The sequence below is a fragment of the Lactuca serriola genome, chromosome 3, assembly GCF_051521515.1.
Source record: "Lactuca serriola cultivar US96UC23 chromosome 3, Lser_US96UC23_V15, whole genome shotgun sequence".
Classification (NCBI taxonomy): domain Eukaryota; kingdom Viridiplantae; phylum Streptophyta; class Magnoliopsida; order Asterales; family Asteraceae; genus Lactuca; species Lactuca serriola.
In genome coordinates, this window is record NC_136410.1 from 224,269,070 (window position 1) to 224,291,577 (window position 22,508).

General features: G+C 34.3%; 1 protein-coding gene across 1 annotated transcript; it reads right to left on the reverse strand.

Annotated features, from left to right (window-relative positions):
* Positions 1–17,267: 17,267 nt before the first annotated feature.
* LOC145093632 (ATP-dependent 6-phosphofructokinase 6-like) lies at positions 17,268–22,246 on the reverse strand. Its single transcript, XM_079031832.1, has 13 exons — positions 22,000–22,246; positions 21,296–21,342; positions 21,158–21,197; positions 20,943–21,005; positions 20,716–20,853; positions 20,240–20,398; positions 19,898–19,951; positions 19,684–19,752; positions 19,134–19,263; positions 18,773–19,041; positions 17,945–17,993; positions 17,704–17,858; positions 17,268–17,617 (listed from the first exon to the last, which is right to left on the reverse strand). Exons 1-13 carry the CDS (start codon positions 22,099–22,101, stop codon positions 17,450–17,452), a joined length of 1,443 nt encoding a protein of 480 aa, XP_078887958.1. The 5' UTR covers positions 22,102–22,246; the 3' UTR covers positions 17,268–17,449.
* Between the last annotated feature and the right edge of the window lie 262 nt (positions 22,247–22,508).

The window sequence follows — 22,508 nt, forward strand, 5'->3', positions numbered from 1 at the left end:
CACTACTCGACCATTCATGCATACTTCCTTGCCTAAATTCTAATTTCGGGACGAAATTCCCTTCAACAGGGGGATGATGTGACAACCCGAAATTTCCATTCTAATCAAACCATTTCAATCCAATAGAAGTAGAGCAGTTACAGTGAAAATTCAGACTTCAAGTATAAGTTTGGCAGTTTTCAGGGTTTTACACCTAAGGAGATATTAGGAGAGTGGATGCACTAGGATTTTGAGCAACACTGTAATTCCATTACTCTAGGTCATTAGAATCCATTCCGAGAATAGAAATATTTTCTGCCAAAAATCTCAGGACTATAAATAGAATTCTGAACCAAATTGGTTCATTAGTTGAATTCCAATTAGAGAAAAGCCAAATTCTCTCTCACGGATCTTCGGGTTTTCATCCCAAATCGTGAGTACACTTCTCTAGTTGTGTTATAATGCTTGTTTTATGCTTATTAACATAGATTGTATGTCAAATACATGAGATCCGGGAGTTTACCGCCCAAGAACGTTCTTGGGGAGTAAACTCCAAAATCAAGCTTAAAGGCCATCTAGTCCCATTTACTTGTTAGGTAACTAGTTAAGGATAATAGATAGGTACATTTGAGACAAGAAATCAACCAAGAAACACCCAAGTTAGGAGTTCACGGCCCAAGAAGAGCTTAGGCCGTAAACTCCCATGTAAGTTGCTCAAATGGTGCTTTTAAGACACCTAAGGCTTGGACTCTATTTTAGACAAATACCCTAATGTGTTTAGAACCTAGAAAACATAAGAAAAGCACAAGTGTTGAAGATTTTACGGCCAAGAGTGGTTCTTGGGCCGTAAACTCCTATTAAGGGGTCAAAGGACACCCTAAACCCTTCCTTAAGCCAAGAGACAATTTGGGCATGTACCTAAATGAGTTATGGACTAGTTAAAACACTTAGAACCCCATGAGTGAGGGAGTTTACGGCCCAAAAGGTTCTAGGGCCGTAAACTCCATAAAAATGGTGCCAAATGTGTCATAAACTCCTCTAAAGACAAGTACCAAAGCCTAGTTTAGTTCCTAGAAATGTTTGAGACTTGAAAACACCATAAAAACCCTCCCAAGGGAGTTTACGGCCGTAAACTCCAAGGGAATATGGTCTATGGGCCGTAAACTCCCCAAAGGAGTCAATATGGTACCCAAAAACTTGTTTAAGCCTTGAAACAATTCCCCACTAGAGTTGTGATAATTCTAAGCTCCATTTAGGCCTTGGTTGAGAGTTTACGGCCAGGAGCTTACTCCCCTGGGCCGTAAACTCCAATGATTAAGGTCATTAGACCTTAAACTTCCATTAGGGGCATTGCACTCCTTTGTTGCAACCCATTAGCCTCCTAGCACTTGACCAAAGGTGTTTTACTCGCGTTTAAATATTTATACTTGTATAATTAGTGATTTAATCTCTAATTATTTATATACATATGTCTTCATATGTAATTAGGATCATTGTGTGTGTCTAAGTCTTCACTTGACACCAAGCACTTGTCCGATCCTTCCGTACGATAACAGTCCGTTCAATTCCAGTCACTTACTACAGGTGAGTTCATACCCCTTAACTAATGTTTTAAACTACTTTTACATGTTTTAAAGGGGGGGGGATACAAGTAGAATCATGCTAGTTATTATATCAATCACATGCGATTAATAAGTAGAATTACGCTAGTTATTATATCAATCACATGTGATTAATATACAACATTCAAAAGATTTGACTACTCATTAGCCGTTTTACCAAACGGTTTCCTTCAAATGATTTTTATAAACATTTTATAAGTTTTAAACTACTTATTACACTGTACATCTTACTATGTACATTACCTTTCAAACTTATTTACAACTGTGTTTCAAACAAATGTTTCCTTTTACCCAAAACTGTTTTATCATACTTATGCCTTCAAATTGTTTTGTAGATTGACATCAAGTCGATCTTTTCTGAAAATAATATTTATGTTACAAATGTCTTACACAATTTACTTATGCTTTTATATTATTATAAATTGCATGTCTCTATATGTATAGTTATATAAGAAATGTTTAAAAGACTTAGGAAGGCTATCCACCCTATTTCCTTTTCGCGCTTGAGATGTGGTCTGGTGGGATATCGGGTACTCATCCGAAAGTTGTTTAAATATTAGTTATATATCATGTATATATATAGTCATAAAAGGTCCTTCCAGTTCATCCTATGCCCTTGGGTAGCAAGGGTATACATCCATGTCTATACGTACCACTTAGATTACTAGTAAGCTACCGTATGGGTAGTTTAGGAGGATACTAGAACTATTACTAGAACACGATATCATACAATGAGTCAGTTCATTCATGAGTCAATACTTTCTAGAACATTATAGTACATTATTATACTTGCTAGGTAGAGAGCACGTACATTACAGATAGAACAGTTCGTTACATTACACTTACATTAATACGCCAATAATTGTGATCCACTGTATGGAAGCATGCCTTAATTGTCATGCCCCGGGTTGTAGCCAGAGTCTCTTGAAGGGAGAGCGTGAGTTTGCGTATAGATCTATACTGGATTGACTATCCTACACCTTGCTACTAGCTACACCAGGACCGGCAGGTCTGTAGGTGCCGAACGTCATACCTTATTTTCGACTATACGTTGTCGTTGTTACCAGTCTATAGTATGGTGCAATTTATCACATAATGCCTTAATATAAATCCGGTTTAAGGTAGTTAGTACGGCTGTAGTTCTTATAGCACTACACCATAGTACTAGTTCATTTTCCCATTCCATTCACTTCGTGAACATTCACATGAGGCACGGTAATGTAGAGACTATATTTTTGTTAATGATAGTTATACTTGGGAAAATACATACTCTTACACGAGACACACATTCAGACACTAGATGCCTTGGTAGAAGGCTACATTCAGAACAGTTAGGTCTTGGTAGAAGACACCTTCATGTACTAGTAGGAATCATAGGGATTTCTAGGGTTTTTCAAACACTTACAGTTCATATACACTTTCAATACATATACTTACAAATTCTTACATACAAATTAAGACACTAAATACTTATGATCTCACCAGCTTCAAAGCTGATACTCGCTTTCAAAATTACTTGTATCCTCAGGTCATCATAGACAGGTACCGATGCAAGGAGAAAGGAAGATGGAGCTTGTTCAAGACTTATCTTTCATTTTGATTTATGCTTTAGCGTTTATCAAAATTTGACAGAACACATTTGTATAATAATTATATTATTAATGAAATGGATGATGTTGTTGCTTGTTTACTACTTTACATTGTTGTTGATATTATACATGACGTCCTCCGCCCCAGAACGTTTCCGCCGTTCTTGGTTTTGGGGTGTGACAAAATAAAACATTTATTTATTTGTCGACCCCAAATTTAACGTAACTTTTATAAAATAGAATATTCTATTAACGGAAACGGGTTATAACGATGGACTAAATTTTGGGTTGTCACAAAGAAGATGTCTTGAAGGTTCGAAGATCTAACACAATGATGATGGAGTTTGTGTAATAAATCAATGATCTGAGTAGGAGGATGTGAAGTAATCATGGGAATGATGAAGATACTTACCAAATGGAGAAGGAAAGCCTTGGAAAATGCCTTGGAGATCTCGAAATTGGGAGAGAAGAGTTGAGAGAAAAGTGTTTGATCTATTGGTGGAAAATGAGAGAATGAATGAAAATGAGGAGAGAGGTTGATTTGTGATGGGTTTTGGTCATAAGAACATCCTATGTGCTCATACAAACCCTAATGCTTGGATCTAGGTTTCTCTATTGTACATGTAAGTCATCCAAGACTATAAACCCTAATTCTAGCATTCAAGTAATCATATTAACATGAGAATGGGTTTAAGATATTACCTTGATTGTTATGTAGCAATAACAATCCCAAATCTCCTTGTATTGACTTTAGAAAGCTTAGAGTCACAAATGTCACTCCTCTAATGGTTCACAAACACCAAGTGCAAGAGGATGAAGAGGAGAGAGAATGGAGGCTGCCCTAAAACGTGTGAAACCCTAGAAGGATGCTTAGCCACATTTTTGGGTCATAAGGGATCTATATATATATAGGAGGCTATTAGGGTTATATAACAAGGAAACCCTAAATTGGATGCTTAAGCCCTAAGCAACCCATAGATTCCTTTCCTTAAGGCCTTGGACGATTTCCTCATGGACTTTCCCATAGAATTCGTCCACTCCTTAATATAAGGCAATCAATGGCCCAAATTGCAATTATCTTATAATTACAATTCCATTCCCTTAAGTTTAATTAATCTCTTTTAGTCACAAAACTAATTACCAATTAATTATTGACTAATATTAATTAAACAATATGATTTCTCCTTTAATATATTATTCTTATAATTTATTAATAAATCACATTTAATCCTTTCTCTCCATAATTCATCCTATCAAGTTGTTTTGGTGAAGGCAACCCAAAAGGACTATGCACCATCGGGTCAAGTACATACCAAAATAGTTATGGATTTAGACACTAATCCAACAGTATCCCACTTGGATAAGTCTAATAACTATTCTGCGTATGACTTTAGATCCTGATCTGCAATCGTAGCTTTCCAAAGCCGTTGTCAACTCTGATCCTATCAGATACGCGTGTCCTTTAGATAAGGGATCATATATTCCTCCATTCTGGATATCGTATGAGACATGATTTCTAATCGTTCTCTTTGTACTATTTCTCGACTTCCGATTTATGACGACTGACTAATTGAACAAATCAAATTAGCCCTAGCCCGGTCGAGCATTTACGTTTGTCATCACTAAATCATCGAGGGGCCCAAAGATATCGCTTTTATCCTACTTTGGATAAAAGGAACGGATAAACTTTGATTCAATGCTCGCTTGCAGTCACTCACCGAATCACACATAACAATATGTTTTATAACACCAAGTTACTGGTGCGTTTACATATTATCAATGTGCAACCGATTTGCAAGATATAACTCACACATCTCGGTTTCAAGAATATAAGATGTTATCGTCTCACCAATCACTCGTGATACAATTCATGGAGTGATCCAAGTGAGCGTGGGTTTAATCCAATGCTCAAATCATATTCATAAGCACTCATGAACATTGCAGCAAACATTTGCTTATGTCTAATACTCCTTAGACAATCCACACACCAATTCACGACAGTCTTTATTCATACCTACTTCCAACATATGAACGACTGTGGCCCGTTCGAATAATTTGACTGTTCTAAACCAATTAAATTATTCAGGAAGTCAAAAAATGCAAAGTGAAACACAAGAATAATACTAATCCCATATGGCCTCAAACCTTTGAGCATAAATAAAACACCTTTTATTTATCACCATATCGATTACTCATTATCTGTCGTTTCGGGTAATCAACTTCTTACTTGAATTATTACACTTGTCCCATGCTCCTAGCATGCACACAATGTTTACCTATGGTTCTTACTTTGTGAAATAGATCAAATTGAACACATTTCCAATCATTCTCATTTCACAACTCCTAATCCTTTTTCATAAGTGAAAGAATATCAAATTCTTGCTACTTATAGAATATGTTAGATTCTAACATTTTATGCAATAATCATTTCGTAATGTCACTGCACCAAAGTCACAAAGACTATTGCCAATGATATTACAAAGTCCTCTATCGGAGATTGTTACAAGACAATTCCTTAGATATGATGTCTCTCACTCAAAGTACATTCCTTTGAACATCCTTTTGCATAAAAGTTTCTAATCTAGTCATAGATTTTTAATATTCAATTCCCAATATGGACACACTTCCATATTTTCCATATGACAACTTATTCTTAATAGAATCTTATCTATTCATAATAATGTCGATATGGTCCATCCAATATGGAAACATTTCCATATTTTCCATATGACCACTTATTCTTAATAGAATCTTTTCTATTCATAATAATGTCGATATGGTCCATTCAATACCATGCTTCCAACTACTCACAAGCAACCAATCCTCGTCGAACTTTGGATTGTCCTTTGATAGTTGTTTAATTATTTTAGTCAAAACCAATTCTAGTCCCTTTTCCCTCTAAATGCGCTAGACATTTGGAAAATTTTAGAATGGTCAAACATTAAAGCATTTGCAATCGATCCTATACCCGAAACGGATGGGACACGACACATAATGTTTTATTTACTATGTTCTCAAAATTCGAATTGTGAAGAGGAATGCCATAATCATAATCGAAATTTTAAGAACACACTATGTACCTTTGACTAAATTTATTAACATTCCACAACCTAAGCCTTTAGATTTGAAATGAAGCATAATATTCTCTCCCTTAATTATAGCAAAACAACTTTACAACCCTTACTACTTTGCAAGGTATAACTCTTGTTTTCTATAATTAATATTGCCAACTTGCAATACATGCCTTAATACTCATACAATCATAACATTTATGCTCCCACTATCATGATGATTATTATAAAACATAACACTTATGCTCCCACTAGCTTTGATATGTATTCATAAACATCTTAACTTTCAGAAAAACAATACCTATTGAATTTCTTAAGTCCATGTTTCTAATACTTAATGCTTTGATAATCTTTTATCAAGGCCTCTTAAACTTATACACCTTTGCCTTAGATAACTCATATGTGTGTCTAAACAATTAAGACTAATTGCCAAACCTCATAATTCAAATCATGGAAAGGGATACCGTAACCATGATTGAATTCGAGAATGCAATTTTACAATCACTATCTTCTTAAAATCTTTCTTAGTGAAAGCATTTCCTCACAATCATTTTCATGAAGGAGGAAATATTATGACACTTAGATTTAAACGGTGTATGTGTTCCTATCCATGTGAATTTGTCAAAACCAAAGTTTACGACAAATTCAAACTCATATGGATCGAACTTTCTTAATCTTGATTTCTTGCCTTATGGTAGCACAGCTGCCCACCACGTCTTCCAAGTAGTTAAGCAGCTCACCCTTTCCTATCAATGTACCTTTCATTGATTAAGGTGTCTTGCCTTTTATGCGTTCAAAATGAGAACTCATAGAACTCACATGCATAATTGACTCAATTGGAATAGCACAGAACCAAAATAATGTCAACACGATAGGTTGTAAATCTCAACTCGTGTGCTAGTGATGATCAATAAGGTTTATTTGATTTGTTCTTGAAACCTTTCAAGACAATTAAGACTCCCACTGACTCCTTGACATATAAGATTCTCTTGTCAATAATCATTTCTTGACAAACAAATATTCAAGAGTTAGTGTAGCTTTTATCAAAACACTTCATCAATTGGTCTTAGTTGGTCTTTGTCTTTTCCAAGACATCACAACCTTCCAAATTTGATGAATGTTATAAACCTTCTTAATACTTGTCACAATCTTAACTCTAAGACTTGTCTTGGAACGAAGTATGATTGACTTCTTGATTTAACCATTTCTTCAATTCTTTATTCCTCTTCTTAGACATACAATTGTACTAAGACTCTCTTAGAGGATCAACTGAGATATGGTCCTTAATCATTAAGACCTAGCATAAAGCATAAAAGGTACTCTCCCTTCTTCTTAGAATGGAGAAAGTTTTATCTTTCTGCCTACTTGATTCTTCTTATTTGTTCTGCTATTGATTTAAACCTTTTTTAATCAATTCATAATTATACTTATAAGTATAATCATATTTACTAAACCTTTAGCAAATCATGACGAATATTTTGTTACTCTTATGGTGGACTTTGATCAACACACAACTTTGTGTACTCGATCTCCTAGTCCTTCACTTGACACTTTGTCAATGAATGAGTCTAATTTCCAAATATGAAATTTCTCATTCATCATGCAACCAAGTTGCATGATTCCAAGTTTCTGTCCAATTGAAACTTGGGCGATGAGAAACTCTCCCTATTTGGTAAATTCTCGACATTTCCACAAACAACATAATTAAGAATCAAATCCATTATTGCTAATATTAGAAACATTCAAACATCAATTTTTCATACACGCCATTGCAAGGATAAATAAATAATATAAAATCAAAATTTATTTTATTGCGGAAAAATTTGTCCTTACAACGCAATTCATTGAAAAACTATGCTAATACATATTTCTTAGAAATCTAATTCTAACTCAAAGTATCAGCTCAAGAATCTAATCTTCAAGTAATGCGATCGAAATCCATTTCTTCATGGTTAGATTCTGCTCACTTCTTCCCTTAAGCTTCCTTTCTTTTCTTCGATCCTACAAAACATCAATTGTAATCTTATCACATTATGTATTAAGAATCTAGAATAGGAGCTTAAAAGAGTTAGTCAATGGATTTTACCTAAAGCAAAGCCATACGGTTGACTCTCCCATCTCTTAGATCTCTTAGGTAAATAGGGCAACTTCGTCTCCAATGCCCCTTCTCTTGGCAATAAAAGCAAATTGACTCTTTTGGAACAGGACATGGAACTACTTCAAACATTGCCTTTCTCTTATGATCAGACTTTTCGATCATAACATGTCTTTCATTGCCATTGTCTATATCCATAGAGGTCTTGAAAGCAGATTCACCAATCAACTTTGTTTTTCTATTGCGCCAAACCATTGCTGATTCAGCAACAATAAGCATATAGGTGAGATCTATAAGGGTCACGTCGCGATTCATCATATAGTACTCTCTTACGAACTCACTATAAGAGTTAGGAAGTGACTGAAGAACCCAATCAATAGCCATCTCCTCATAGACAACAGATCCCAACATTCTTAACCTATCAATGTGTGACTTCATCCCTAGGACGTGTGCACACACCGACTTTCCTTCTTTATGTTTACTTTCCAAAAGGGCTTGAGTGAGCTTGAACTTTTCAAGCCTTCGAACTTGTGGGTTAGGGAGAATAATTGGAGGAGGTGGAGGAAGTGAAGCATGATCTCTTGTTCCTCGATCGAATCGTGGAATATCGTCTTCATGTGGAAAGCTTGTTCCACGGGATTTGGGAAGATCATAGTTGTCGAACTTTGACATCTACAAAACGGGAGAAAACAAATTCAAGTTAGTTGATTGGTTGAGTCCTTAGTAAATCACCCAAATGAGATACTAAGGCTAGGACCCAACACAATACGCTACAACCTAGAAAAGGGATGTCGTAATCTAGTTGCAGAATATTTGAAGGTAAGTGAATGACGATTCACTAATTTCCACCACGAAAAACGAAAAATAAATTTAAGTTTTAAATATATGAAAACTCCTAGATCCTTTAAGATTCATTGAACATTTCAATGGCATGTTTAAATCTCAATATGCCCCTCTAGTTTGTGACTGGGATGCCGAGGATCACAAAGCGGGTGTGAATTACCATATAAACTTACATGGTGCCCTCACATGTTACAGTCACCTATTCGATGTGCCGGTAAACCACACACGCTCCACCGAACTATGACAAACATTGAGTCACCCTTTGCTACCTTTGCTTAGAACCATTTAGTGTGCCGGTTAACCACACACGCTCCACTAACGTCTTCGCAAGGGCACAAAGTGTAATTTCATGGAATTGCATCAATTCACTTTTGCCTAAGTAGCTAAGATTGGGAATTTGTAAAACATTTACTTACTTTTGTATTTCATTATACTTATAATGGAAGGTTTCGTCATATCCTACCCGTTCGGCTAACGGCCCTCCACTAGTCAAGAGTGCGGTGGGTAAGAGTGGATATCCATTCAATCGCCATTTTATAGGCAATTTCCTTAAACACCCCTTATAGACCAGCTTCGTGAATGAGACCTACTAACGGTAAGACTGACTTTTACTCGTACACATATATATATAATGTTAGACTTTTAATGTTATATATAGTACAGGGTGTATTTTACACTTTTAAAATACTATGTGGTCAAATTTAATAATTATACCTTTAATTCAATTAAATTGTAAACCTAAACTTTTATGGATTTATTAAACTTCTTTTAATTATACACCTTAATTAATTAATAAAACCATAAGGGTGTGATTTGAACTTTTCAAAACAATACTAGGGTTTTAGAATTTAACATTCCTAATTAAACCTTTAATCAACTTTTAAATTCCAAAACTTGAGGGCAAGTTTTGAAACATTTCAAAACATTAGGGTTTAGAATTTAAATATACATCAAATTAAACTATTAATTCAAAATTTTAAATTCCAAAACTTGAGGGCAAGTTTTGAAACCTTTTTCAAAACATTAGGGTTTTAACTATTTAAATTTCAAAACAACAAAACTTTTGGGTTCAAATTTAAACTATAAAACCTAAAGGGGAAAATATGAAACTTTTCAAAGCACAAGTATCAAATAACAAATAATCTAAATTAACATTTAATCACATAATTATTCATATTTGATTTATTTAATGATTTCTTGCAAAACAATTTACCAATTTAATCAAAATAATCAATCAATTATCACATAAGGAAACAAATATTTTATTAATTGATGAATATCTTCAATTAGATCAAGAGATAGTCATATATATCATAAAATCGGATTAATATTGATCTAATATGATAAGGCAACTATCCTCAAGCAAAAACAACATGAAATCCCGGTTTTCCCTCCTTCTGACCAGCCGACTCGTCGAGTCAGGTATGGACTCGTCGAGTTAGCATGAACTCGGCGAGTTCATCTTAAAAACTCAGCGAGTTCAGCCCCCAGAAACACAAAAATCGAATTTTTTCAACATACAAAGCATCAATACAATAGAAACCAATCTAGGCTCTGATACCACTGATGGGTTTTGGTCATAAGAACATCCTATGTGCTCATACAAACCCTAATGCTTGGATCTAGGTTTCTATATTGTACATGCAAGTTATCCAAGACTATAAACCCTAATTCTAGCATTCAAGTAGTCATATTAACATGAGAATGGGTTTAAGATATTACCTTGATTGTTATGTAGCAATAACAATCCCAAATCTCCTTGTATTGACTTTAGAAAGCTTAGAGTCACAAATGTTACTCCTCTAATGGTTCACAAACACCAAGAGCAAGAGGATGAAGAGGAGAGAGAATGGAGGCTGCCCTAAAACGTGTGAAACCCTAGAAGGATGCTTAGCCACGTTTTTGGGTCATAAGGGATCTATATATATAGGAGGCTATTAGGGTTATCTAACAAGGAAACCCTAAATTGGATGCTTAAGCCCTAAGCAACCCATAGATTCCTTTCCTTAAGGCCTTGGACGATTTCCTCATGGGCTTTCCCATAGAATTCGTCCACTCCTTAATATAAGGCAATCCATGGCCCAAATTGCAATTATCTTATAATTACAATTCCAGTCCCTTAAGTTTAATTAATCTCTTTTAGTCACAAAACTAATTACCAATTAATTATTGACTAATATTAATTAAATAATATGATTTCTCCTTTAATATATTATTCTTATAATATATTAATAAATCACATTTAATCCTTTGTCTCCATAATTCATCCTATCAAGTTGCTTTGGTGAAGGCAACCCAAAAGGACCATGCACCATCGGGTCAAGTACATACCAAAATAGTTATGGACTTAGACATTAATCCAACAATTTGTTCCAGCTCTTAGAATGTGGGAGGGGATGATGATTGATGGAAAGGTACAAGGAGGTGACTAGGGATGGTGGTGAGGAGTGAGGATTAGTCATGGAGTGGGTATGGTGGTTGCTTGTGTCATAATACAAAGAAAGTCAACACTCACCTTTGTACTTCACCCACTCTTCATGGATAAGGTGTTATCCCCAAAACGTGATTAATTAATAAATATGGGGACTTATATGTTAAAATAAAGTTTTGGGTTAAAATCTCACGTTAAAATGATGAAAAACGGGTTTAAAATGAAATCATGGTCGAAAACCGGGAAGAAATGCTCTTTCTGCGAGGCTTCTCGCAAGGGGGCCAAAGGTGGCTAGGTTTGGTCCTTAGAAGGCTGGGACCGAAGGCGCGGGTGAGTCAGGAAGCGAAATGGAGCGAAGCTGATCAGTTCGTTTCGTCCAAGGTTCGGGCCCGAGAGGAAGGGTTCGGTTCGGTCTGCTGAACTTCGGTCCGACATAGGGTAGTTCGCTTCTAACACCTTCGCTTCTGACAAGTTCGCTTCTGACAAGTTCGCTTCTGACACCTTCGCTTCTAACAAGTTCGGTTCCTAAGAGGGTTCGGCTCCTTAAGAGGGGTTTCGGGTCCTTAAGTCTATTTTATCCGTTTTTATCCCATTTCAAGCGGTTTTTGACCTGGTTAAGGGTCGGGATGGCCCGAAAGACTACAAAAAGTTTAAGGAACTTTTGAGAGAGATTTGGGAGAGATTTCACATACTTGGGGAGATTTCTCATACTTAGAGAGATTTGGGAGAGATTTCACATACTTGGAGAGATTTCTCATACTTAGAGAGATTTAGGAGAGATTTCACATACGTGGAGAGATTTGGGAGAGATTTCACATACTTGGAGAGATTTCTCATACTTAGAGAGATTTGGGAGAGATTTCACATACGTGGAGATATTTCACATACTTGGAGAGATTTCTCATACTTAGAGAGATTTGGGAGAGATTTCACATACGTGGAGAGATTTGGGAGAGATTCTAGATAAAGAAAGATAGAGTGAAAACGATTGAGAGAGGTTTCGTGTGTGACATTTGTGAGTGTTTGGCTCCACAATGCAAGGTCTGTAAGCCCCGTTAAGCCATGTTCAAGGACCTTACACACTCCCAATGAGTATGCAACATTGTTTTATCGGTTTGGTTCGTTACTTACCACAGTTTTAGGTTAAGGGAATCTAGATGTACGGACTTTTCAATTGATGATTTCCCATTAGCATAGCGAGTTGTATAGCAATTACCTAACGTAATCCCTAGTACACGAAGGTTAATTGAGTCGATCGGTTTGACTTGTTGACTTTAGTTGACTTTGACTTAACTGGAATTTGACGGTTGTTACATTAGTTATGAAGTAACTAGCTAGTTATGGATAAAGTAAAATTCAATCAACTCTTGTCTCTTTACACACGATGGCTTGGGATTTCTTTTGCATTGTTTATTACTTCATCCATGCTTGTAAGAAAGGGCTTTTACTTTCACTTTATTGTCTTGACTTTTATACATGATTTGATGTATAAAAGAAAGAATAACTAGCATGAAAGGATTGAGTTTTTCGATCACCTTTTTCTCTTTCTTGGGTAGAAAATTTGTGGGTCCCTCTCTTATATCTCATCCTTTGTCTTGCAATTTGGTGCTAGATTAAAGGCTCTTAGTTGCTTCTCCTTTGAAGGTATATTTGGTATATACTTCTAAGGCTTAAGAACAACTAAAATACAAGTGCATACTAGCATCTTGAAGTGATTTTATTCTTGCTTGGTGGATACATTATAGATAATTTCTATCTTGAAGTTTCATGCCATACTTCATCAACTTTCTATCTCCCATGAGAATCAAAGTCTTCAAATGTTGTATACTTTTCTTTATATGGTTATTTTATCTTTCTAAGTCTTGCAAAAGATCTTTTGAGATGAGAATAAAACTAGTTTTATTTTGTTCAAAATTAAAATCTTCTGTTGCTATTTTTGTGTTTATGAAACCATTTTTGAATAAAAACCCAACATCTATCCTCATTGTGCCAATCAAGGGAGAAACAAAGCTAAAAGGAATCTCTACGAGAGGCGCCTTTATGACTCTTTAGATGTTTCAGGTATACTATTCATGTTAGTAATTTTGGAACTTTAAAAGAATTTGGAACTAATGGATACATATGATATGAATACAAGTTTGTAGAAAATGTTATAGACTAAGGCACAAAAAAGAGATGTTTCAAACCAATCAACCAAGTGGCGGCTACTAAACTTATCCTAACATATCTTTTGAGAAGCTATGATAAATTTGTATTAAACTAGAACACAAAAATATGGATAAGTTGCTCTCGGAGCTCCATCAAATGTTGATTACCGTTGATGTAAGTCACATCGACCGAACCATATTATATTAATGTGTCGTTTTATTGCTTTTTTCTTGCGTAACAACCTCACGTGCTCTTTCAAAAAAAAAATTAAAAATTAAAAATAAAAAAAAAAAAAAAAAAAAAAAACTCTCATGTGTTGGTTCTACTGGTCTGAGTATTTATATATGAAATTTATTCTAAAACTTGTAATGAGTAGGGATATGAAAAGATGGGCCACCTTGACGATGAAATATATGAGAGCCGGTAACATGGCAAGAGTTACAACAATAGTAGTATCATAGGGATATGGTTACAAGTAAACAGGACTTCGTATTCAATTCCTACTATGTCTTGTAATATATTCTTTTGGTCCTTTAATTAATAATGATTTTGATTATGTAAGTACTAATGGTATATATGATTTCTATTTACCGAAATACAATTTCTATATGAATGTGATTTCCCATAATAATATTTTTCATCTTAGACTTTCAATATACGGGAGTGAATTACTTGTATACACTATAAATAAATTTAATTAAACCTACCCTATTGTTTTGTCAACTGGGCCGTCATAAAGATAACCATTTAAATACTCAAAAAGGTATTAGAGCTAATACACTATTATGTGTCATGCATACCGATGGTTGTGGAATCTTCCGAAACGACCTTTGCCTTAAGTTGTTGAGAATAACAACCAAATTTGAAATATAAATATTGTGGAAATCTTGGCTCATTTCATCTTTGTTCAAAATTCATAATAAAATAAAAGTCATGCCCTCTTAAACATGACTAATACATAAAAAGTAAAAGTTCAACTATTCCTAAATAAGATATGTAATAAATCCAAAATAATTATCACATTTCTACTTCGGTCTTCGTCACCAACTCATACTTCTCATTGCAGATGATACACATCAAAATGATATGTCATGCTAGAAAACCTAATAAGCGAATATAAGGTTAGGAGTTTCGAATAATATTTAAATAAATAAAATCTTAAAACTTTTACTCGTAAAAAAGGTCAATAAGTAACTTCTTCAAAACATAAAAAAAAAAAAAGTGGTGTAATCATAAAAGGTTAAAATGACTTAAATGATAAATATATTTTTCGTTTTGTACATATTCAGTCATTAATTTTTTTAATTTTTTATTATTTGTTTATATATATATATATATATATATATATATATATATATATATATATATATATATATATATATATATATATATATATATATATTTTCACATTTGTCTATTAACTCAAAAATTATGTTCATCGATAAAACAAACACATATAAACGATTTCTGGGTTTGAGTTTGGGTATGTGTGTTCTTCATCGGAGATCTAAAAATAGAAATTACGACTTTTTTGGTTTGTGTTTTTGTTCTTTATCAAATTTGGGTTTGAGTTCTTTGGTATGTGTGTTCTTCATTAGAAAATAATGAACCCAAACAACTTAAGGATTTATGTTCTTGACTTTATCATATTTGTTTTAGATTTCTGGGTTGGAGACTTGGAGCATCGTGAGTGTGTGTATTTTTTGAACAGACTAAGATGAAGAATTGAAGTATGTGTGTAGGGCTGTTAATCGAGTCAATCAGATCGGGTTAAACGGGTCGGGTTAATCGGGTTTTTCCTTTAAAAAATTCAACCCTAAACCCGACCCTATTAACGTTCGGGTTAGTCGGGTTTCGGGTTAACCAAGTTTGCTTAGTCGGGTTTAAATAGAAATAAAATAATATTTATTTATTTTAGCAAATAACTTATAAATATAAGGACCTAAAATGTAAAGTTTTAAAAAGTAAACTCTTTGTACATATAATGGATTTAAAAACTAAAAAACGTGGGTTCATAAACTTGCTGTAATTTACATATACAGAATTTTTGTTACCTTTTGAACTCTTGTAACTTATATATAAAGAATTTTTATAAGCTTTTTTGAACTCTTGTTAACATAGCATTTATCAAATATGTCATTTTTGGTATTTTAGTAATTTGTAATTAGTTAGTTACTTAGTTTATAAATTGACATGGTAAAAACCTAAATATTAAATAGTTGTTGAAACATTCAATAATAAAATTTACGTCACATCAACAATTTAAAATATTAGCAAACATATATACATATAATAATTTTTTTATTTCAAAGAACATGTGTTCGTACTTTATAGGTGGGGATACAATATGTAAATAAATTATAGTATGCCCCTTATTCGGGTTAATCGGGTTAACCCGCAATCCGATTTTTTTAAAAAAATCAACCCTAAACCCGACCCTAAATGCAATTCGGGTATGTCGGGTTAACCCGAATGACCCGATTTAGAATTTTGACCCTATTAAACCCGACCCTAAATACCTTATTTGGGTTCGGGTCTAGTCGGGTTAATCGGGTTCAAGTTTTTTTGACACCCCTATATGTGTGTATGTCGAAACTGTCCAGAAACGTTATAAACTGAATAGACACACATCAACTGGTCATAAAAATTGATTGTGTAAGATAACAAGTTTAATAACAAATACGGAGAAAAAAACAATGGCTAAATATATACAAAACAAAGAAAATCTTATATTTTTAAGTCATTTTTCCTCGTAAAAATGAATCAAAATGAAATGCAAATGTTAGTAAGATTTTCTTTTTATTTACTGTGAACACTAACAACAAATATAAAAAAAATGTACTTCCTCCTTGGTAATTGACCCTACGCATGTGCTATCAAGTATCAAATACAAAAATCTGGCTAAAAGCAACACCTAATTAATCACACTTCCGAAAGATATTTGATGAACTAGATCTCAAATTTCTTATCTCACAAATAAGCTCTAATTGTCTTATTAAAAAACAAAAAAACAAGGTAGCGCCTAAATTCATTTGCAAAAGAAGAGCAATCCTAAACAAAACCAAAATCTAACGTGTTCCCTTAACTATGGATAATTCCATATATAAATAGTTTTTTTTTTTTTTTTTTTTTTTTTTTTGCAATTAATAATATGAAAAATAAATGGTTTTGATTTTGGTGTTGATTTCCAAAATTAAAAATCATAAATATCATCATTCCACCTTAATTGACTTGCTTCAATATAAGCAAAGTTCTTCCATGTCGTCTATATCTTCAACAAAATTGATTTTTGGCTCCAAATGCTAAAATTGCTTTGAAACGAGACCAAAACACAAAAATACTCATCTTGAAAGACATTACCAAAAGAACCAAAATGAGAACTTTGTGCAAATTTCAACCAAAACAGGGCAAATCGCCAATTATTTTTAATACCGAAGTGGAAGAGTTGCATGAATTAACAGTTGCCCCTTGAAATAGAGAAAAATTCAGTGACACAAGAACAAATAATACCTCAACTAATTACCAATACTCAACTCAAAGTGAAGATTCCTGAGTTTTGAAAATATTTGGGGAATTACATCCACAAAAAGCAAAGCATGTTTGTAGTGTTGTTATTTTTGTGCATAATAATGATATTACTTAAAATCCTCTCCCTCTTTTGTTTCTTGATTTTAGATGTCATTTGGCTTGCTATTTTCTCCTTCAATGGTCTGTGCTTCTACCTGTTTCTGGACTTCAACCTCCTTTGGCCTGAGAAAGCTGGGTTGATTGGTGGATGACAGAAGCCTGGCCCACATTCTATCCGTTATCACAACATTATTCTGCTTCTCAGTGATACGCTACACCACAATATTAAACAAAACAGAAGAGATTAATACTGAAATTTTCTTTAAAGTAAACAAATGTTTGTTTAAGTTTAACTTACATTGAATGGAATATAAGTCTGTCTACCATTAACAAGCCCGCTCACAAAGCCAGTGTAACCGGCCATGACTCCGTGAACACAACTTTGAGCAAGGAGAGTGCAGTACACGTTGTCAGATGCATTACTTGGAACCGCTCGGATCATGTAAGTAGGATCTGTCCCATAATGACCAAAATACCCCTCTTGTTTATAACTTATATAATAAACAACTTTGAGCAAGGAGAGTGAAGATATTAATTACCTATGTATTTAAGAGTAATGGGCATGGATGTCTGTCGAGCAAAGTGTTTCTGCAAACGAGCAAACATAATATTAATATATTAAGTATTATTTTTTTATATATCTAACAAAATATCAGACTTTGTAGTTAAATAAATAGGTCATGGGGTTAATGATTAACCTATATGCAAAAGCTTTTCTTTTCTTTATTTGCTTTTATCAAAGTGTATTTTAGAGTAAATTACATGAATGGTCCCTATGGTTTAGGGTAATTTACGTGTTTAGTCCCCAACTTATTTTTTTAACTCGGAAGGTCCCTACTGTTTGTTTTTGTTACGCGTTTGGTCCCTGTCTTAGCTAAAAAGACTATTTTGCCCTTGATTTTTTAATTTATGTAGAAAAACACACCCCCAACCCCACCCCACCCCCCTCACCATACCCCACCTACCCCACCATTTTTTTCTATTTAAATAATAGTACTTTTAGGTAAGACAGGGACCAAGCGCGTAACAAAAACAAACAGTAGGGACCAAGCGCGTAATAAAAGCAAACAGTAGGGACCTTCCGAGTTAAAAAAATAAGTTAGGGACCAAACATGCAAATTACCCCAAACCTTAGGGACCATTCGTGTAATTTACTCATTTAGATACTTTACAAGATGCCAACATTTTAGTATAACGAATTATCATGGTTAGAGAAAAGGGTTAAATGAAAGAAACAACAATATACTTTCATTGATTTAATTATCATAGCATCTTACAAAAGCAATAATGTAACTTAGGTAAGATTTTTTCTGCTGTTAAGGAAACAACAAAGCAAAGCATGGCATGAGATGAGAAAATAGCAATACCTTGATTTTATCAGAAATCCATAATCCAACATCTTGAAGAAGTTTATTTCCGGAAGCATCTTGAGCAGTTGCAGAATTTAAGGTTTCAGCTGCAAGAAGTTCTTGACCAGCACCTTCTGCAACAACAATGACCATGTGACCATTGTCCTTGAGACGTTTCTCAACATATTCTAGAAGCCCTCCTTCTCCCTCAAGAAAAAATGGTGATTCAGGAATCAAACACAGATCAACATCTCTACTTGCTAAAGTTGCATACATTGCAATGAACCCTACAAAACCAGCAACAATCACATACATAGTTGGTAGGGACATTATCGGAAATTTCAAACTAGAAATTTACAATCACATTTTTTTAGCATACCACTGTAGCGTCCCATGAGTTTGACTACTCCTATGCCATTTTCAGCACTTTCTGCCTCAACATGTGCAGCATTAATGGCACGTTGAGCCTCTTCAACAGCAGTATCAAATCCAAATGATTTATCAATCACCTGTTAATGTTATTGTTATTACAACAAAGGAAATCAAAACTATATCCAGACATGATATTTTTCAAAACAAGTGCACCAGATTACGTGAGTTGTTAAGTGTTTGTCTAACTAACTTAGGCTGTATTATCTTTTTTTTCCTTCCATAAAATGTTGTTTGGATAAACAATGTTTGAAAAAATTTGAGAAACACAGGCTCTAAACCCCCAAGGAAAACGAAATATGTAATTTGAGGGTATTTTGGTAATTTTACATTCGCTTAGCACTAGCTTTTAACAGTTTTAGTCAGAAGGACCCTCCGTGTTCATTTGAATCGTGAAAAGGTGTAGAAAATTTCTCAAAAGGACCTGCAGTGGTCGTTTTTGCAAACCACAAGGACCAAATACGTAATTTGTGTATAAGTTATAAGAATGGAAATAATACCGGGATATCATTATCGATTGTCTTTGGAATCCCAGCCACTACAGCTTTAAGCCCGCGTTTCCTTATTTCCTGCACAAATAGAATGCGATTACAAACACAATAATAACTTATCTTATCTTTCTAGTTATATTAATTAAACTACAAATCATTCTCTTAAGTTTTTATTAAATCTGAAATTCTCTTGTTTATTATTTCCATGTTACCATGTAATTACCTGGTAAATAACTGCTGCTCCCTTTTGAGTTCCATCACCTCCAATTATATAAACCTGAAACATAAAAAAAACCAATCACTTATTCAGTACAATAAACTCCTGTTTCTAATCAAACAGCCAAAAACTAATTAGATGCTACAGTTTTATATATATCCATATGGAATAACTGAAACTGTTTCATGGAGGGCATTCATGTCTTTTGCACAAACAAGATATTGAGAGTGAGTTGACATCTTTTGAGGTGGGACAATATATACAATTTGACTGTAATTTGAATGCATGTCAAACGTAGTACACACAGTGTAACATAAGGGTATTTATGTCATATTTAATTTTACACACCTGATTGATACCACGATCCTGAATACTGTCAACTATCTTTGGTTTATCGTGGCCCCCACGAGAGGTGCCAATAATTGTGCCACCTCGTTTATGGATGTCATCCACAACCTTTGGTGTTAAAGTAATCGTATTCTTTGAGTAGAAACCTCTGTATCCTCCCTACAAAAAACAAATAAGAGGTGAGATATTGATGATGATGATGATGATGCATGGAATTGGAAGTTAGATGATAACTACACCTTGGTGTTTTTGGTTTTCACTTTTCACAACAATACTCAAAGTAATTACAATGAATCACAACATAGAATAATGATAAATGTTTTAGTCATCTGTCATGTATAATTATATCAAAATAACTTTTTATTGCAGATAAATCAAAGCACTATTTCTTGCATTTAACCTTTTTTTTTTCTGAAAATATATTTCGAACATCATTAATCCAGATGAGAAAAAAAGAGAGAGAAACAGGGCCTTACATCTATCCCAAGAACTTTGGTGACACCATACATGTGATACAATGCACAGACAATTTCCCTAATCACTGTATTTAGCCCAGGGCACAAACCACCACAGGTTACAATAGCAGCATGCACCTCATCTGGTGTGAAATAAACCTGCACAAATGAAGATTGAAGGGTATGGGTATCCCTTAGAAAAAAAAATGTTAGGTTCCAAAGAGATTCTATAAAAGTTACTATTGTACCCTTTGGCGAGGTCCAGCACGCCTAAAATGTATCCCTCGTGGGCCATCCTTGTGGACAACAACCTACAACAACAAAGTTGTCACATTTACAATTGGATTACTTTTAGTGGGAAAAGAATTGCAATTTTTGTCCCATTGACATCAGTCTGAATCCCAGTCTAATGCATGTCAAACATAGTATAAGGCCATTATGTTGTGTAACAAATGGGGCCTACCTTTTGGGGCACAGTATCATCCGCATCAACAAAGTATTGTCTGAGACAGAAAATTTGGGGATTAACATCACAAATAGGTTTAAACAGATTATAAACATGTGATTCCTTGAAGAAATGAGTATGCAAAAGGTAACTTACTTCACAACCGAATATGCAGGATTGGATCGCAATGGATTGGGATAGGTCTGTAACAGGTAGTTTACATGAAATTAGAATATGTTCATTGAATATTGTTCACTAGAACCTTGAAGAGAGAAATATGTTCACATAAAGCATAGTTAAAGTATGCTTATTCATCTATAGGCTTATAAACACCTCTTTTATTGCTTTTAAAGACATCCTTCTCATGGATCACTTTGAAAATTGGTCAAACACCTATTTGTAATACCTTTAGGTTGCGTTATCAAGCTTTCTAGGCCTATTTCGGATGATGATGATGAGAAAGGGCATTTATGTCTTATGCATAAACATGAGATCAGAGCAAGTTATGTCCATCCAAATGCAAAGCAAAGGAAGAACAAGCTGTCATGTCATTACACAAAAGGTCCAAATATTTCAACATTTATAGGAAGATCGAAGACTTATAGTTTGACATCCAAAATCTTGGTGCATCATGCGCTAAACAACAATTTCATCACAAAGATTCACATTATTATGCAACAGATCTAAAAACCCCATTAAGATACTTCTAGGGCATACTTCTACAGATAGAAAAAAAAACAACTCAAAAGTCAAAGTAAGAACAGCAATTTTTTTTTCTTATAAACAATCAAGTACACATCGAATCATATAAACATAGATCACAGGTAAATAAGCAGAGAGAGTAGTTGAAGGCAACTTACAGGGAGATTAGGGATGTAATCACTCAAGTGAGGCACATCTTCAAGCACATAACCTGCATCCCCGGTTTCAACTTTCATCTGAACACTGATATTATTATCCATAGATACCCTTCTTAGAAACACTAATCAGCAGATAGGTTTACTTAATTCGATCTACTTGTATGGAGTTTTTATGTATCAAAGGCGAATGGCGTGATTGATGCTGTCATATATGTATGAGAAAAGTTTGACGACACGGGCTTTAAAAAGTGCAACAGTGGAAGTTTCAAAATCGTGGAGATCTCACAAATGAGATGGGTCGATTGATTATTAAAGATTGAAAATTGATAGGATACTCTTCTAGATTCCTGAAACAGGTGGCGTAAGTTTGCAGAACCAAACTAGTGAAATACGAACCCCACGCTTTTATTTTTGCCGGTTTTTAGCAGTCATAGGTTTTAAAAACCAGAAATGGTTTTATTCTTTTCCTTTCTCGGTTCCTTGCGAAGTCAAACCTCACTCAACTCCTC

Excerpts from the sequence above, each read along its gene's own strand:
- LOC145093632 (XM_079031832.1), bottom strand. The coding sequence starts at position 22,101 with ATGGATAATAATATCAGTGTTCAGATGAAAGTTGAAACCGGGGATGCA. Across the intron at positions 19,952-20,239 it reads AGGATCGTGGTATCAATCAG|GTTTATATAATTGGAGGTGA; the intron begins GTGTGTAAAATT and ends TTTATGTTTCAG. Across the intron at positions 17,859-17,944 it reads CATTACTCTTAAATACATAG|ATCCTACTTACATGATCCGA; the intron begins GTAATTAATATC and ends ATTATGGGACAG.